Source organism: Acipenser ruthenus, chromosome 1 (genome assembly GCF_902713425.1).
Source record: "Acipenser ruthenus chromosome 1, fAciRut3.2 maternal haplotype, whole genome shotgun sequence".
NCBI classification, from domain to species: Eukaryota; Metazoa; Chordata; class Actinopteri; order Acipenseriformes; family Acipenseridae; genus Acipenser; species Acipenser ruthenus.
The window spans coordinates 51,370,543-51,387,101 of NC_081189.1; the positions used below are offsets into that span (position 1 = coordinate 51,370,543).

Here is a 16,559-nt window from a genome sequence, read left to right on the forward strand (position 1 = left end):
TGCCACCAGATGGTAAAAGAGAGCAGAAAATGCATTAAACAAAACAGAAGGGAGCGCTGTAGACTTAAAGACTAAGCTTTAAGACAATCGTGAATTTTGTCAGAGCGCAGCTAAACTGCACATGGTTTGGACTATAGCAGGCTGTGTAAAATTACTTACAAGTATAAATACCCCACAAAACACTCACCCTTTTTAAGCGTAAAGGAGATGATCAATCCATCAAGAATTTGAAATGATCTGCAGCATCCTTATTATAATATTAATGTAAATATGTACAGTGCCTATAGAAAGTCTACACCTCCTTGAACTTTTTTCACATTTTGTTGTGTCAGTGCCTCAGAGTTTCATGCATTTAAGTGAGGATTTTTTTCCACTTATCTACACACCATACTCCACACTGTTAAGGGGAAAAAGTTTTTAAGGAGAAAAAAATTATATATTAAAAATACAAAACTGAAAGATCATAATTGGATAAGTCTCCACCCCCCTGAGTTAATACTTGGTGGAAGCACCTTTGGCAGCAGTTACAGCTGTGAGTCTGTTGGGATAGGTCTCTACCAACTTTGCACACCTAGATTTGGCAATATTTGACCATTCTTCTTTACAAAACTGTTCAAGCTCTGTCAAGTTTCTTGGGGAGCGTTGATGGACAGCAATCTTCAAGTCATGCCACAGATTTTCGATTGGATTAGGTCGGGGCTCCGACTGGGCCACTTAAGGACATTTACCTTTTTGTTCCTTAGCCACTCCAGTGTAGCTTTGGCTGTGTGCTTTGGGTCGTTGTCATGCTGAAAGGTGAACTTCCGTCCCAGTTTCAGCTTTCTTGCAGAGGGCAGCAGGTTTTCCTCAAGGACTTCTCTGTACTTTGCTCCATTAATTTTCCCTTCTATCCTGACAAGTGCCCCAGTCCCTGCCGAATAGAAACTTCCCCATAACATGATGCTGCCACCACCATGCTTCACAGTAGGGATGGTGTTCTTTGGGTGATGCGCTGTGTTGGGTTTGCGCCAAATATAACGCTGTGCATTTGGGCCGAAAAGTTCCATTTTAGTTTTTTTGCATACTTCAAACAGGATTCAAGGTGTGCTTTCTTGAGTAATGGCTTCCTTCTTGCCACCCTACCATACAGACCAGATTTGTGGAGTGCTTGGGATTTTGTTGTCACATGCAAACTTTGACCAGTCTTGGCCATAAAAGCCTGTAGCTCTTGCAAAGTTGCCATTGGCCGCTTGGTAGCCTCTCTGATCAGTCTCCTTCTTGCTCGGTCATCCAGTTTGGAGGGACGGCCTGATCTAGGCAGGGTCTTGGTGGTGCCATACACCTTCCACTTCTTAATAATTGTCTTACCCGTGCTCCAAGGGATATTCAAGGCCTTTGATATTTTTTTATACCCATCCCCTGATCTGTGCCTTTCAACAACTTTGTCCCGGAGCACCTTGGTGCTCATGATTGAGTCTTTGCTTTGAAATGCACTACCCAGTAGAGGGAACCTACAGGAACTGCTGAATTTATCCTGAAATCATGTGAATCGCTACAATTTAACACAGATGGAGGCCACTTAATTTGGTGTGTGATTTTGAAGGCGATTGGTTACACCTGAGCTTATTTAGGATTGCTAGGGGTGGACACTTATCCAACCAAGCTATTTCAGTTTTTATTTTTAATAAATTTTCTACAAATTTCTAGAATATTTTTTTCACTTGGAAGTTGTGGGGTAGGATGTGTAGATAAATGAAAAAAAAACTATTTTAATGCATTTTAATTCCAGGCTATAAGGCAACAAAAAGTGAAAATTTTGAAAGGAGGTGTAGACTTTCTATAGGCACTGTATTTATACTACCGGTTACAGTACACTTCTTTCTTCTGTTAAGGGCCCCTTAACTTTTTTTTTATTCGAAGGCGTGGGGTGTGGGGGGCGTATTTTGGTCCTGTTACTTACTTCTCACCACACATGCTAGAAAATTTGAACACCGCAGGAAGATTTTTTATCTTGCCAGATATTTCTTGTTTTTATATGAATGTTTTATGCACAAACAACCACCATGTATACCAACTTAGTTTTAACCATTCAACTAATCTGTATGTTTTTTGCCAGTTTTGTTGCCCATCCGAGACCAACATACATTAAAAAAAAAACTAAAAAAAAACATAGTTAGCTTTGATTCTTAAAAGCGGACCGATATGATTACTGAGGTGAAGAGCTGCAGAATCAGTATGTTAGTTTGAGAATTAGGAGCTTTGTTCCCTGCAGTGTAATGGGTTGACCACTAGATGTCATGTGTTCCCACATGTATGCAAGCATGGTTGCTTGTTTCCTTAACGAATTAAGGATAATGGTCAGTCGGTTAACTGCTTGTTAAAGTTAACGGCGCCTCGATAAAAAGTGCTTAGCCGATAGCTTTGTGATGGGGGTATAGATGAGTAAGGAAGTGGAAGCGTGCGTGCATTGCAGAAGTAAGAGAAAGAAATCAAAACCAAAGAGCGAGTAAGAGATCTGTTCCAGTACTATACTGTGCAAATAAGTAAAGTAGTCACAGTATATGTGTAGTTCCGGGGGGAACGTATGAACTGTTTTGATTTGTATTTGTTTAGTTTGGTAAACGGCTTATCCGTCCTGATGTCAGACAGGGACCACAAAAAGTATTGTTTAGTTAGTGCTCCGACTGAGAGCTAGCTTTATGTTGTTTGTTTTGTTTTATTAGTGGATGTTTAACCCCCTCAGTGTAAGAAAAATAAAAACAACTGTAAATCAAGACTCCAGCCTGATCATTTTCACTGCCCTCAGTCACGTTACATTACAATTAGCAAAAGCGCCTCCATGCATCAGGAGTTTAAATACAGTATACAAATGTCAATGGTGCTCAGTCATTGAGGACAATGCATCAAAACAATCAAAACAAGTCCTCATGGATAAGAAACTTGTTATATGATCATGATTAAGTTTACTCGAGGCTGCAGAATCCTATTTTACTACAGTATACTTGAGAAGCGATCGTCTCGTGAGGGTGCCTAGTTTAACTGCCGTGCAGTGTTACATGTAATGCCTTTGAATAAAAATGACATTACAGTACAGTATTTTACTGTCAGGACTGCCACTGCATTTAAGCATCAGTGGCTTACTTATTTTCAGTTGCGATGCAAATCTCCCTCCTCATTGGTCCGCGCCTCAGTCCCCCTCCCTCTATATGCATATCACACAATAACAGTGCTGTACTCAGTAGTGCAATTCCGGAATAGCAATGTAGGATTCCAGCCCTGAAACATTATTATACATATATTTTTTTTATGTACAGGGTCTATATGATATGTATTATTTGAATTAGATGTGATCTAACAGGGGCACTATGGAATGAGGCAATATATTAATATTTTCTACTTTTCAGGTCGCTGTTAGTATCATAACTGTCCCCTGAAACACTGTCCCTTTTTATAAAACACATTTTTCAAAAGTTGTTATTGTATAGTGTTTCCTCCAAATTTCTTAACATTTCTCATTTTATAGTTTACTTTTATATAGTTAATTACTATTCAGTTAATAAAGTTATCTGGGCAAAAAAAATGCTGTCTAGCAAGGTTTTATATTGTCCCTAACTTTTCACATTAAAATGTCCCCTGAAACATTTTTGACTGTCCTGGCAACAGGAAGTGAGGTATAAATAATGCTGCCATCACGTGACAAAAGTCAAGGACTTCCTTGAACAACCCCACAGAAGGAGAAACAGGTGAGTTATTTTTTTTATCTAAAAAGTCTTTAGTGTACAAATCTATGTGGGGACAACATATATGTCCCCTGTGACATGTCTAGAACATGAAAAAAAACAACATTTGTTTAGAAAATATTTTTATTTTGTTTAAAAGTTAGTGTTAGTTTAAGGATATAGAGAAAAAAAAATCCATGATGGCTGTCATGAATCATTGGAGAAGCCTTAATGTCATTTTTTGTCCCCTAGAACATATGTTTCAGGGGACAGTTTAGTGTTTCAAGGGACAATTAATATAAATTGCTATTTTAGCATTATTTTAAAATGTTTGTTATAAAATATTTCACATACAAAATGGTAGTAGAATGGTCCATTATTTAACAGAATTTATCTTTATAGTCATGCCACAACAGAAAAAAACAAAATGCAGAGAGATGCAAAAGGTACCGGCAGAAGCTTTTAGAAAAAAAGAATGAAAAACTCGAGGAACTTCTACAAATAAAAAGAAACTGGTAAGAACATGTGTGAGTCTTTCTCAGCTCCATTTAAATGTTTAAAATGTACATTGTTGTACAACACAATTAAGACCCTAACCCTGTTGACTCAGAAATGTCTTCATCTAGACAGTGTGGGGAAGCTATAAAAAAGGCCAACAAGATGCTCAGATGTATTGTGAGAAGTGTTGAATTTAAATCAAGGGAAGTAATGTTAAAACTCTACAATGCATTAGTAAGACCTCACCTAGAATATTGTGTTCAGTTCTGGTCACCTCGTTACAAAAAGGATATTGTTGCTCTAGAAAGAGTGCAAAGAAGAGCAACCAGAATTATCCTGGGTTTAAAAGGCATGTTGTACGCAGACAGGCTAAAAGAATTGAATCTATTCAGTCTTGAACACAGAAGACTATGCGGCGATCTGATTCAAACATTCAAAATCCTAAAAGGTATAGACAATGTCGACCCAGGGGACTTCTTTGACCTGAAAAAAGAAACAAGGAGCAGAGGTCACAAATGGAGATTAGATAAAGGGGCATTCAGAACAGAAAATAGGAGGCACTTTTTTACACAGAGAATTGTGAGGGCCTAGAACCAGCTCCCCAGTAATGTTGTTGAAGCTGACACCCTGGGATCCTTCAAGAAGCTGCTTGATGAGATTCTGGGATCAATAAGCTACTAACAACCAAACGAGCAAGATGAGCTGAATGGCCTCCTCTCATTTGTAAACTTTCTTATGTTCTTATGGTCTTATGTTCTAACAGTAATAGTGTAGATAGAATTTTCTGTATATCAAACTGACAGGATGACTGACGTGGTGACGTCAGGCCAGATGCAGGAAGAAAACAAACCAGTAAGTACGGCGGTGCAAAAGACACGGCGTGCGCCTTTTATTTAAATAACAAAAACAAATAAAATATTTAAACAAAAACAGTGCTCATAGAGCAAAATAAATATTCAAACAAAAACAAATCACGAACACAAAACAAATAAGTATTCCAGGTCAGGCTCGGCAAATCACCTTCACTGTTCCTAGATTTAGTTTATTTTAGTTTCGTTTCTGTTGTCTCCTCCGCTCTCGTTCCTCCTCTCGAACACCCACCAGGTGACCATCTCCCGATTAGCAACAATTAACCAATTAATTAACTCGGGAGATGGTCACCTTCTGCACAAGGTTTTTTAATGTGGATGGGGCTTCCCATCCACACTGCAAAACAATACAAAACACGGCTCCGCCGTCATATTTATAAATAAATAAACCATAATAATAATAATAATAATAATAATAATAATAATAATGCAACAAAACAAATACAAAATAACACAAATGAGACATGGGCGGAGGGGAAGACCCCGTTCTAAAAATAAATAAACAATCATGTGCAGGGCTCCTCGCCCTGTTACACAAACATTTCCCTTTTTCATCACAGATACCATGCCAATTAGGTACTGGTTAATGATATGTCAGAGAAGACTCACAGAAAGATGTGTAAAAAATGGAGGAGAAACAAGAGAGAGCAGAGACGATCTAAGTGTAAGCGTGCTGAAATTCTGACACCCCCTGAATCTCCAAGATCTTTAGACGAGGAAGCAGACATCCCTAGAAAAGTTATTCCTGTTCCAAATGAAAGTCATACTCCTAGTAAGAGTAGAAGTACGAAATCTGATAGCCAACAGTCAGGTAGTACACCTCCCTCCACTAGAGCTAGATCCTCTTCACCTAATTCTGAGCAGCTGGGTCTTACACCAGCTAGGAATGGTGGTCCTGTAGAGAGAAGGCAGCTCACATATTATCAAAGAAAGCTGAGACAAGTTGAAAACAAAAATAAAAAGTTGCAACAGCAAGTGGAGAAATACAAAGAGAGGTATCAGAGGTTAGAAAATAAGAATACCCTTAACTCTATGGCCTCTGATTCTCCACAAAGCAAGTTAGGATACTTGTTAACAAAATCAGTCCCAACAAATATAAAAAAGGCACTGTTGTTTAAGAAAGTGTCATCTCAGGAGAAAAAGAACTCAAAATGTAAAGCAGATCTTTTGAGGAAATACAGATTTCTTGCCTTTGCTTCCAAAAAGACAAAAACTATTTGGCGCACACTCAGAAGCCAGGGAACAAGAAGAAAATACAAAGTTTAAGAGAGCAGCAAAACAAACTGAACAGAAGGTAGTAGCATTCTTTGAGAGAGATGACAACAGCAGAGTATGTCCTGGAAAAAGGGATTACATAACCAGACAGAAAATCAAAAAATAGATTTCTATGTAATGCACTGTCTGTATTGTACAAGAAATTCAAGAAAGAAAACAATGAATGTCAAATGAGCTTCTCAACTTTTTGTGCCTACAGACCATTTTGGGTGCTAGTGCCAAAGGCTTCAAGACAAGAAACATGCTTGTGCAGGGAATTAAGTTTGTTCTACTACTGTATTTTTGTAGATTCTACTGATTTTTATTAAAATCACATCTTATTATTTATTTCTTAGCAGACGCCTTACTAATAGTAACCATTTTAGCTCTGCTGCTTAAGCATTCATTTCCAACACAGCAGTCAATACCAGTAGTTGACTTATCATGGTAGCAGTTAAAGGTCACTGTTAATAAAAACGTTAAAGTTATGTTTCCTCACATGTCTTCTATGTTGCTTTATTTATGACACTGTCATGCTCATGTTTTGGAGACCACTCTCCAATTGATATGTTTATTACATATCAATAAACTGCTGATGTACACAAACCCTGTAATTTCACTTACTCTAGACCTTTAAATCTCTGATAAACGACATTACATTATTTGCAAAAAACAAATACTGTAGCAAACTGCATATACTCTACTGAAACTCTTTTCAGTATAAAGTGTATGTGGATAATGGTGAAGAATTCTGTCCTAAATGGTGCCTCATACAAGAAAACAATGGGGGATCTTATTCATTTTTGCAAATTACTTGTAATAATGTCCATGCTAAATGAAATAGACCTTTGAATTGTGGGGTTTGTGTACATCAGCAGTGTATCATATGCAATAAACAAAGATTATGAAGTATTCTTAAAAACATGAGCGTGATAGTGTTGGTACTAAACTATTCACACTATTTTTTTTTTTGCCGTTACAGACATCGACCAGTGCAAATAATATTATAATAAATATCTGTACAGTATGAATATATGCTTTAGGTTGTACATTGTACTGTATTTAGGCAGTATGAAATTTAAGGTTTCATTTAAAGTGAGTTTCTGGATTCTAAAATCCTTTTTTCTTTTTTTGTGCACAGGAAGCATGAAAATGCTGAGCTAAAAATTATGAGACTCCATCAACTTAAAATATTGAATGTCTGCAATGTTCATAATGCAATTAGCAAACCTGTCTGTGACACTCCGGTAAAGGAGTGCATGTACAGAGCATGTCAAACATGCAGGAATCTAAAGCTGGAAGCACTTCACACAGCCAATCAAAGACACTTGCAGTTGGGAAGAATGGATAACACAAAGTGAAGAAAAGTTAGGAAAAGACGGTGAAAATAAGACGGTGAGAGTAACTGTGAAATCAACCATTACTGGAACTGTAAATTCACTGCTGAAAAGAGCAAATGAAGAAATTAACAGTATGTGCAGTCATGAATTCAATGTCTCACATCAATATAAGCAGAAAATGTTGCTACTAAATAACTTGAAAGAGAATGAGGCTCTGATACACTTTGACTTTGCTCAAAATTACAATGGAAAGTATGCTTCTGAGCCCCAAGTAATCCATTTTGGAGGCAACAGAAAGCAAGTTACCATTCATGACGGTGTAGCCTACATTGGCCAGACTTCTCCTAATGAAGATGATGGTAATCTGTCAATAAAGTATCAAGCGTTTGCCACAATATCTCCATGCCTACGACATGATGATGTAGCTGTGTGGGAACATCTAAAACCTGTATGGAGTGATGGCCCAATTTCTGAATACCACAATAAAGGAAACTTTTATCTACTCAGTACATTCCCACTCACAAAAGGCTTTAAAAAAGTCTTATGGAATTTCACAGAAACAGCCCATGGCAAGGGATCACAAGATGGGTTTGGAGGGTCTCTGAAAGCACAAGCAGATTCTGTAGTTGCACATGGTGATGATGTGCCTGATGCCAAAACAATGTTCAGAGTCTTAGTTGACAAGTCGAAGATCAAACTGTGGTATGTTTCTGAAGAGGATGTGAATAAGTGTGAAGAATACCTACCTCATACACATCTTAAAGTTGTTCTTGGGACAATGAAGATTCATCAGGTAAGTGAAGGAAGATAATATGGGGAAGAGTTGAAGGAGGATAATGTGAGGGATGGAAATTAATCTCAGTAAAAACGTGAAATTTGTGTTTCTTTTTAGATAATTGCGGAATCTCCTGGTGTGATCCAACACAGAGAACTGTCTTGTTATTGCAAGTGGCCAATATTCTGCAAATGCTTCAACCCCACCACAATCCACCTGTCACCAGCTTCTGCTGGAGAAGCGTCAACAACGAATTATGAGTGTGTGGTTGCTGAAGTAATTCCAGAAGATGTAGAGGAGTCTGCCCTGGATGAAACAAATAAAGTCAAACCACAGCCACGAGCCACAGTTTACAGTTATGAAAACATGCTGGTGATTGGGTGATGGTTCAGTTTGCCATTTGCAATGAATCTGTGAGGCACTATGTAGGGTGTGTGATTCCTCCACCCAAAGGTGTTTTACTACCACCATATCAAGTGAGCATTAAGTATGCATGCCAAAATATGAATGGGTTTTTCACATTCAAGGTCAGTGATGTAGTGGTTTTGCACACCGTCAATGATAAATTCAAGAAGCTCCCTATCCCTATGGATAGAAGGGGTTCCAAGTTCACATTCCCCAAGGAATGCTTTATTCATTCTGTTCCAAATCTGTTTTGAATGTTTGGGATTGACAGGCTTCCCGTTCACATTTCCCAAAGAATGATTTATTCTCCTTTTATGCTGTTAAACTAAAAATGTTCAGAATTTGTCAAGTGATTGTCTAAAGTAAAAGTGGTAGGTGGTGTTTGTTTTTGTTTGTTTTATTTGGGATGCACATCTCCACTGTCCCCTATAAGACGATGGTGTCCACTGGAACATATCATTTACCCTGTAACATCTTCCTATAACCAACATTTTCTTAAAAAGTATGAGTCAGTGATTTGATATGTTTATATATAAAATAAGTATGACCTTGTGGCAAAGTGGCTGCTGATTAGAAACAGGTGCAAAGGTGATGCAGTGCAGAAATAATCACACAAAAGGAAACTGTAATCCGATTTGGAAAAGGGGTCTTTTATTTGTAAAACTCCCAGTCTGGCGACCAAACAGTAATCCTCCGGCAATACACACCAATGTGTAAAGCACAGAAGGAAACGATAATAATGGTTTGCAAACCAAATAATAGTCACACATTATCCGCCCCACAACAATACTAAACACGGTCACCAGTCCGGATGCGTGCAGTAGTGCTTGTGGTGGGTGATAACAATAGACAGTGACTGTGGTGTTGTTGTTCCGGGTAGTGCGGGTTGAGTGTACAGAGGAGAGTACGGGAGAGCACGGGAGAGCAAGCGAAAGCAAGAAAGAAAAACAATTGCTATATTTAAACATATACTTGTTGCTGTTTATTCGTTTGGCCAACGCACCTTTTTGTTTTGTGTTTTGTTGTTTTGTTCAAATCTTTTGTTTTGGTTATTTAGTTAATAAACACACTGAGTGCCGTAGCATTCAGCTTCACCCGCCCATCCACTGTTTTGGTTCAGTTACTTCCTGGTCCGTGACATCACCACACCTCACCACTGCAAGCCATCCTGCCACAGGATGTTTTCTCTATTTTACTCCAATCTACTTCTGTTAGTCTCTGTTTCATACCGTCATAGTTTGCTTTTCTAAAATTGTAAACCTTAGCTTTAGTCATTACTTTTGGGGTTTTTAAAAACACTTCAAATGAGACCATGTTGTGGTCTGAGTTTGCCAATGGCTCTCTGACCTCTGTTTTAGTTATTGTGTCTTCGTTATTTGAAAAGTCTAAATCAAGGCATGCCTCCCCTCTAGTCAGTGCCTTGACAAATTGCGTTAGGAAGCAGTCATTTGTCATTTCCACCATTTCAATTTCGTCTGTTGTGCTCCCCACTGGGTTTTCCCATTTTATATTATGTTTGCTTTATCCACAGCATTCAGCTCTGCAGGACTCAAAGGTATTATTATGTCTATTTGTTTAGTTTCCATATTCAGGTCTACACAGGACCTTCCTTTTATACCTGCCTGTCTTGTAAAATTACGAACAGGTGTGTTCGCTTAATCAGTATTGTTGGATTGCTGTGGCATTCTGGGAGATGTCGTTTTTAATTTCTCATTTAACAGCAAGAACTACTTTTTTTTTTTCTACCCAGCTGTGTATTGCCTACCTTGCATTCCAGGGTAAAGACTGCATACTATTCAGGGTCCTATGTATCTCCCTTCTCCCTTTCTGTTCTGCTAAGAGCTGAATTTGCTGTTTAGACAATTGTGATACGTATCACAATACAGTAAATTTAAGCATTAAACATAAAAATCACACAATTGTCTCATTTTCTTGTGCAAGTGTTTGCAATAACACTGGTAAAGCATGTTTGGTCAAATAATCTTAACGACCTGTTTAGCTTTTGTTTCCTGTTTATTCTTTAAAATACATTTATTTAAAACAAAATTACAAATCAGGGCTCCAGACAAAGTTCATGCCTTAGCAGTCTATGGCTTCATACCAAAAAAAAATTGGTCGCCAAATTCAATATCTGGGTGCCACTTCAGGACCAAGGTAGTTGCTACCACATTCAACTGCTTAAAATACACCAACTTGTTAAGACACTAAAGTGATACTAAAACAGTAACTTAATGTCTGTACTCACTTGTTGGTTGCAGCTGATGACTGCAATGAACTCAGCATGTTAATTGTGGCAAGCTGGCCTGAGTGGTGACGTCAGACCCGGAAGAAAAACACCAGCACTGCAATGTGAATGCGCTGCTTGTGCGTTTAAAAACAAAATAAAAAGTTCAAACAAAAAAACTAGACAAATAAACGGGATGAACACCAAACAAACAAGTATCAATTGTAATTTGAATTCTCGATTTTACTCTCCTTCTTTCTCCCATTCTTTCGCCCTGAATACCCAAGTGATTCATACACCTATATATACAGCTGTGCCGGGATTCAATTGTTAAGTAATCATTCACTTGAATCCCAGCACGTGAACTAATGTGTGCACTCCCCATGCTCAAATATTACTACATATTTTATTTGCATGTGAAGTGATTGTTCAATCCCCGTACCTAAATACAAACATATATTTTAAATCACTCATGCTACATAGCCCAGTTTCTACCCCGTGCACCACTATATCCACAAAAACAATAACACACCACATACATCATATAACACAAACTACACACAGTGGTCTGGAATTGGTGACGGAACCTTTAACTGTGTACATTTGTAACTTGGGAAATGGCATACTGCAGCTCCCATGCTTGGTGTCAGTGAAGTCCTGATCTGACAGCATGTAACAGACAGCACTTATGATTACATGTTACTGTTTATTTTTTAGTAACAAGAAGTTTAAATTGCAGTGAGTTGGTTCTGCTATTTACGAAATAAAATACTAAATGTTTACGCAACACTCAGAACATGTTTGGTCACCATCACAACTGTTGTATGAAACTGGGTTTACCGTATTCTGCTGGTGTTAATACAGTACAGCACCCATTTGCACTTACAAGCATTTGTATACGATTCAGTTGTTAGTATTATTATTATTAGTGTATTTGTTACCGTCCTTCTCACACTTCAGTTTATTAAAACATGTTATATGCGTTTTTTCCCCCTTACAGACCAATGTCATAGCTCATTCATAAATACTGACACCTGCTTGTAAAGGGAGAGGCAGCATTTTTGTGTTACAGGTGCCAATGCACCTAACCCCCCCAAAAAACTGTTTACACATATTTTTATTTATCGCATTTGCAACCATTTTAGTCGCAGTCTGGAGCCCTGCAAATTCGAGCCTTACACATTTTACACACAGCTGGATTTTAAGTGTTTCCACTAATGTTCTAATAGGTTGTAATACATTCAAAAATCTGCTGCTCGAGTTTTAACAAGAAAAAGAAAGCATGAAACACCAGTTTTAGCATCTCTCCAATGGTTACCCGTTAAATAAGAATTGACTTTAAGATCTTGCTGACCTTTAAGGCCTTGAATAGCCTTGGCCCATCTTACATCAATGATCTGCTTTGCTGCTACATTACCAACCCAACTTGCAGTCAGCTAAATAACAAACTTTGTTTTTGAGCAGGTGCGGTGATGTTTTATTGTGCTGATTAACAACTGACATCACGAAGATGCTGCAAAATGATCTGTTGATCTTGGGCAGGTGTTGTGACTCTTGGCCTCCCAGTTCGTGGCTTGTCATTGACAGATTTTGTCTGGTTATACCATCTCGCCAGGTTTGAAATTGCTGACTGTGAGCACCCAAAACAATGAGCCACAGCCACACTTAAGGTGGTACCAACACTTTATACTGAAATCACACGGAACAGGTACAGGGGAACAGGGCAAGTCAATACAGGATTTACACAACTATTTACAATGATGTGCCCCAGGAAGGTGGTCTCCTGCCGCAGTAGGTGGCACTTGCCCAGATGGAGTTTGAGCTGGGTCCCCTATATTCTAAAGAAGACAGTCTTCAGGTTGCCCAGGGCTTGCTGGAAGGTGGCTGTGTGCACCATGAGGTTGTCTAGGTACACCACACAGGCTGTCCAGGGCACACCTGCCAGGACCCTGTCCATCAGGCACTCGGGGCATTGCACAGTCCGAAATGCATGACCGTGAACTGCCAAAGCCCGATAGAGAAGGCTGTCTTCGGGCGAGCGGCAGGGTCCAGTTCAACTTGCCAATACCCGCTCCTCACGTCCAGGGAGCTGAACCAGGAAGACCCGGCGATGCTGTCCAGGGCCTCGTCTATCTAGGGAAGCGGATAGGAGTCTTTGCAGGTTGCGGCGTTGAGGCGACGGTAGTCCACGCAGAACCGGTACTCTCTCCACGCAGAACACGCTCCGCTGCTACTTAAGGTGGCACCTACACTTTTTACCAAAATCACACGGAACAAGTACAGGGGGAAGAGGGCAAGTCAATACAGCATTTACACAACTATTTACATTTACTTACTATGTCCCGGAGAACTTAGATAAGTGCCACTGGCCAAAACAGTACCTCCCATCTTACTCTGTTCCGCCACTCATGCAAATGAGCCTCCTGGTTGAGTTAGAGTCCTGCCGTGTTAGTGGGGAGGCTGTCCGACAGGTGGCAGTAGCGTGTTTGATCTGCCGGCTCGCTATAGTATAATACTTTTCATTCAGTAATTGAAATGTGATTTCAGTGTCACTGTAACTTCAATATAAACTGACAGTGTGCATTTGACTCCTTATAATAAGAATTACTGATAATAAACATTTTTTTGCTGGTCCAATGAAATTTGTATTCACGTGAATTGTCTGTATTTGTAACTGTAACTAGTTATTTTGTTTTTCAAAGGATTACGTTACTGTAACTAGTTACAATTTTGCTCAAGCTGCTGTGTGCTATCTATTCTTGATTTGATTGTGACCTGATTGGTTGTGAATTTTGTAATTTTTTTATAATATCTCATTTCATGTTCTGTTTTGTAGTAAAAAAAGAAAGCCCACTTTGTAAAAAACAAAACAAAAAAATATTAAAAACTCAGTGTGTTGTGTAGAGCACTTGCTGATTCTTTTCATTGTTTCAGGTGGAAAGCTTTTCTTCTCAGAAGTACAGAGGCGTGCATTTTGGAAACCTCACTGCAAAACGTTGTATTCTGAAAGTAAAAGAGGGACCAGGACCAGGGCAGTATGAAGTATTAGAGTGAGTATTACAGGGTTACTTTTTTAAACAGGGCTGTGCAATTTTTTTAATAAAAAACTCTATTTGTCCTTGTGAACGTATGGTTTGCAGTGCTCAGGTGTACAGGTGATGCAGGTGCTCCAACAACGACAGACACAAAGTTCATGGCTCAAAACAGTTCTTTATTTTTACTTTCGTTCTCTGTTAGTCCGGTAAATAATAATGCTGGCTCTACACAACAGGGTTTATTGCCAGCGTTTAAACCAGCGTTTAAGTCCTGAAATAATAGTACAAGAAATAACACGCAACACAGACATGGCCACTTCTCCTGAGTGAGTGCTCTGAGTGCAGGTGCGGTGAAGATAATCATAGTGACAATTTGTGCAGTGTAGTCCAGGCTTTATGCTGGCCTGTAGCGACAGCTCCCGGATCATGTTAGTCATCTAGCAGTGACAAACACAGACAGTTTCCACAAGCAAACACAACACTTAATACTCACGATACGCTTTACACAGTTCGTTTCATTTCTTGGTCAATTTCATAAAAGGGACCAAAAACAAAGTACACAGAAAGAGTACTCGGAACTACAAACGCAAGTCAAAAAGGAAGTTAGAAAGGCCAACAGAGAGATAGAAATGAACATTGCTAAGGGGGCTAAAACCAATTCCAAAATGTTTTTCCAATATTATAACAGCAAGAGAACATTCAAAGACGAGATTAAATGTCTAAGTGATACAAATGACAAAATCATAGACGAAGAAAAAAAAATAGTAAATATATTAAATGATTACTTTTCACATGTTTTTACAAAGGATACGGACAACATGCCCCACGTGTTGACCTGTTCCTATCCAATTTTAAATAACTTTAGCATAACAGAGGCAGAAGTGTTAAAGGGACTAGGAGCTCTTAAATAAACAAATCCCCTGGGCCAGAAGAGATCCTCCCAATAGTACTTGTAGCAGCAAAGGTGTTGTAGCAGCAAAGGTCATTCAAAATGATCGAGACAGCATTCAGAACTGGGCAGACATTTAATAGTGAAAAGTGTAAGGCACTGCATGCAGGCAATAAAAATGTGCATTATAAATACCATATTGGAGATACTGAAATTGAGGAAGGAATCTATGAAAAAGACCTAGGAGTTTATGTTGACTTGGAAATGTCTTCATCTAGACAATGTGGGGAAGCTATAAAAAAGGCCAACAAGATGCTCGGATATATTGTGAGAAGTGTTGAATTCAAATCAAGGGAAGTAATGTTAAAACTTTACAATGCATAAGTAAGACCTCACCTAGAATATTGTGTTCAATTCAATTCAATTCTGTAGAAAGAGTGCAAAGAAGAGCAACCAGAATTATCCTGGGTTTAAAAGGCATGTTGTATGCAGATAGGCTCAAAGAATTGAATCTATTCAGTCTTGAACAAAGAAGACTACGCGGTGATCTGATTCAAGCATTCAAAATCCTAAAAGGTATAGACAATGTTGACCCAGGGGACTTTATTTATTTATTTATTTTATAAAAATTTAGTCGTTACCAATTAGTTTTTATTATTTTCTCCCCAATTTGAAATGCCCAATTATTTTTTAGGCTCAGCTCACCGCTACCACCCCTGCGCTGACTCGGGAGGGGCGAAGATGAACACACGCTGTCCTCCGAAGCGTGTGCCGTCAACCGCCCGCTTCTTTACACACTGCGAACTCACCATGCAGCCGCCTCAGAGCTACAGCGTCGGAGGACCACGCAGCTCTGGGCAGCTTACAGGCAAGCCCCCAGGCGCCCGGCCAGACTACAGGGGTCGCTGGTGCGCGGTGAGCCGAGGACACCCTGGCCGACCTAACCCTCCCTCCCCCCGGGCGACGCTCGGCCAATTGAGCGCCGCCCCCTGGAAGCTCCCGTCCACGGTCGGCTGTGGAATTGCCTGGACTCGAACTCGCGACGTCCAGGCTATAGAGCGCATCCTGCACTCTAGCGAGTGCTTTTACTGGATGCGCCACTCGGGAGCCCCCGACCAGGGGACTTTTTTGACCTGAAAAAAGAAACAAGGACCAGGGGTCACAAATGGAGATTAGATAAAGGGGAATTCAGAACAGAAAATAGGAGGCACTTTTTTACACAGAGAATTGTGAGGGTCTGGAACCAACTCCCCAGTAATGTTGCTGTAGCCGACACCCTGGGATCCTTCAAGAAGCTGCTTGATGAGATTCTGGGATCAATCAGCTACTAACAACCGTGACAGGATGGTCGAGGTGGTGTAAATGATTACAATGTCCACAACTGTAATTGCTGTACATCAGCTGCTGACAATATTTATTTCACTAACTCCAGCCACTTCTCCCCTGTGCAAACTCCCCTTGCCCCTCTTAAAGATGGCCATCTTTCAGATCCGGGTCACAGGTCAATCACAGAGTTCTCTTTCTCTTCGTAGATAGGTCTATCATTTCCCATAGCTCTATCTGAAACAGCGC

The 16,559-nt window shown here is 39.5% G+C and overlaps 1 protein-coding gene across 1 annotated transcript in view; it reads left to right on the forward strand.

The window, feature by feature from the left end:
- The window catches only part of stpg2 (sperm-tail PG-rich repeat containing 2), a 288,221-nt gene that overhangs the window by 22,872 nt on the left and 248,790 nt on the right, over positions 1 to 16,559 (forward strand). Inside the window, exon 5 of the mRNA XM_034033821.2 lies at positions 13,998 to 14,113. Coding sequence (XP_033889712.2) covers positions 13,998 to 14,113 — 116 coding nt within the window. The remainder of the gene's footprint in view (positions 1 to 13,997; positions 14,114 to 16,559) is intronic.